Raw genomic sequence first — 3,299 nt, forward strand, 5'->3', positions numbered from 1 at the left:
AGCTTTACAAACCTTTTTAAATGTATCTCTATCCATTCCGTGATTTATCGACTGAATGATTTTTAGATAAATCTTTATCGTTTAATTCAAATAATAAAAAACAATTTGCATTTTTTCTAATGAACATAGAATCCACCCCTTAAAAAGATTGGGATTGGTATATGCAGTGACAGTTGTGACGTCTTCCTTTCGTGAAGAATTCCTGTTGAACAGCTTGATTTCTTTGCGCTACGCAAATAATAATGTTATTTTTAGTCTAGAAACTTCTAGAAGGAAGATAACTCTTTTTTTTCAAAAAAAAAAAAACAGACAACAATTTTCTACTCAATTTTTAAACCTTAAAAATGGCAAATAAAATACTAGATCCAATCTTTAAATTATACAATCCGATTCGTTATTCATTTAACAAGAAAAAAGAGAATTATATTATCATCTCAACGACTGTTGGTTCTAAATCCCAGTTGAATGATGTTGGTAGAATTACCTTCAAAATAAATTCATTATCGAATTGGTTGCTTCTTTCTGATGCTTATTTCAGATGTGATTTCAAAATTAAAGATGGAACTCCCAATGAAAATCGTGTACCACAAACAAATACAACGTTAGAAAACAATTTCTTTCCATCTTTATTTAGCGAGATGGTTTTGGAAGCTGGTTCAAGACCGATAGAAACAATTAAACACCCTGGGGAATTCGACACAATGTTGAAAACAGTTTTATATCCTAAAGATTTCGGTTGGAACATAGAAAAGTTTCCGTAGGGTTACCATATAAAATTCATCTACAAAGAGAAATCAACAATGATAAGATATTCTTTGGAGAGAATGCTTCAAATGCAAAATTAGAAATAACGAATTTTCATACCCGTAATAACACCATCAAATGAAGTAGAAACGAGAATATTCAACTCATTAACTAAAGATATATCAGCTCACCAAGAAGATCTTTTCAAAACAGGAGTGAACATAAATATTCATATTGAAAAAGCACAAGGAGATGTAACCGGTTATTGTTTACTACTCGAAGAAGCAAAACATTTAATTAAAATAGCAGATAGAAGAATGATAAGAATTGAGTAAAAAATATACCCTTAAAAATAAAAGTAGAAACTTTAGTTATGAAAATAATAGAAGCTTCCCCAACTGTAATAACTTTCAATGGTAAAAAAATCAGCATAACTAAAAGACTTATTGATAAATACAAATATTGTAAAGTCAGAGACGATATAGACTTAGAAAGAATTGACGCGAACGCAAAAGAAGGTGGATTTTTACCTTTTCTACTACCTTTAATATTTGGTGGTATTGCAGCGGCGGCTGCAGCAACTGGTGGAATATCTGCCGCAGTCAAAGCTGCCAACGCAAAAAAAGCAGCTGATGCTAAAGCCGCTGAAGAACGCAGACATAATTTAATAATAGAAAAGGAAGCCAAAGGTTCAGGAGTGGGAGATATGATAGGCACAATAAAAGAATTTGGAAAAAGATTTGGGGAAGAAACCAAGAAAACTGTTAAACAAGGATTAAATAACTTAGTACATAGTATTGACACAGGAGAAGTCAAAGTCAAACATAAGGGTAATGGAATATACACTGGAGAAGGATTATTTCTTTCAAAGTATAAAGGAGAAGGAGTGATTTTTGGAATAAAATAAAATAATAAAAATTTGGGCAAAAAATGTTATCATTCAGAAATGTTTCCTAATAACCCAATGCTCATGTGTATATGCATTAGGTCCGGTTCTGGGAAAACTCATCTCACTTTTAACATGTTGACAACACCAAACCTTTTAGATTTCGATTCTTTTTATATCTACACAACACCAGAGCAATCGTAAATTATCAATTCCTCAAGGCTTTAGAATATCTACCAAAGAAAGATGTTCAAGACATATTTCAATATTACGAAGAAAACGAAGAAAAAGTGGAAATAAAAGATATCATAGATAACTTCATTAAATCAAAGAATCCAACGGATATAAAAGTTTTTCTTACGAAAAATGTTAATGATCTAGACTTGTCTAATATTGATAGCAATTGAAAGAACTTAATATTGTTTGACGACTGCGTAGCGCAAAGAAATCAAGCTGTTCAACAGGAATTCTTCACGAAAGGAAGACGTCACAACTGTCACTGCCTATACCAATCCCAATCTTTTTACGGGATGGATTCTATGTTCATTAGAAAAAATGCAAATTGTTTTTTATTATTTGAATTAAACTATAAAGATTTATCTAAAAATCATTCAGTCGATAAATCACGGAATGGATAGAGATACATTTAAAAAGGTTTGTAAAGCTCAATGGAGAAATCCAGATGATCATGGATATGTATTTGTAAATACTAGAAAACCTGCGGTTGAAAGGTTTATGATCGACATATGTTAATTTTATTTTTTTAAAAATGGATAATTGAAAAATATTTTAAAAAGAAATAAAGAATATATCAAAGCTAAGAATAAAATAAAGACCCAAGTTGAAAAAAACAATTTTCCAACAACTTGGATTAACAGAAAATCTACAAACTCTATTTCAACCAATATTAAAATCTCAAGAGGATATTAAAAAAAATTAGCTTTGGAATATATATCCACCCCTCATCACCCCAAACCGATTGAATATGGTGGTATTATAATTAGGACATTAGATGATATAAAATATTATTTTTCAAACCCGAACACAGTTTTACCAAATTTCAACAATCGATGATGATGTGGGGTTATTGTTTAATGGTTTTAGTATAAGATTTAGTCCAAATTCACCACAATTCAAAATCGATACAAAAGATTTTATATACACATTAACAAAAGGATTAATAGATTTAATGAATGGCGAGGATGTTGGCATTGTTGATTATAAGGATTTAGTTGCATACTCAAAATTTCTACATGCAATTAGAAAGTCAGGACCCGAAACCAGAAGATTGAAAGAATTTGATTTATATATAACAAAAGTTATTGAGCAAGATGAAGAGGAGGTAGATGATTATGCAGAAGATTATCCACCAATCATACAAGAAATAGTCGAATTCAAAAATATTGTATCTGGACAAGAAATAGACGAATTCCAAGATATGGTATCTGGACAAGGTCTAACGTTTTTATCCGACAACAACGAGGAACTACTTAACCCTTGTGCTAGAACTTGGGGTATATCGGGACCCCAGCATCGATTTTTTTCGAATTTCCAAAATGCCATCGAAGATAGCAGTTTGGTTATTTCAAACATTGTCGCTGAATGAATTTTTAACTTGTTCATGATCAGTCTACTGTGCAACAATCACAATTAGCGGATATGTTACCCT

General features: G+C 31.1%; 1 protein-coding gene across 1 annotated transcript; it reads left to right on the forward strand.

Annotated features, from left to right (window-relative positions):
- Positions 1-344: 344 nt before the first annotated feature.
- LOTGIDRAFT_155007 (hypothetical protein) lies at positions 345-1,651 on the forward strand (the record flags this gene model as incomplete). The annotated part of the gene is made up of 2 exons (XM_009065517.1): positions 345-735; positions 1,311-1,651. The coding sequence occupies 2 exons, from the start codon at positions 345-347 to the stop codon at positions 1,649-1,651; spliced, it is 732 nt and encodes a 243-aa protein (XP_009063765.1).
- Positions 1,652-3,299: the final 1,648 nt, after the last annotated feature.

Source organism: Lottia gigantea (assembly GCF_000327385.1).
Source record: "Lottia gigantea unplaced genomic scaffold LOTGIsca_7, whole genome shotgun sequence".
Taxonomy (NCBI): domain Eukaryota; kingdom Metazoa; phylum Mollusca; class Gastropoda; family Lottiidae; genus Lottia; species Lottia gigantea.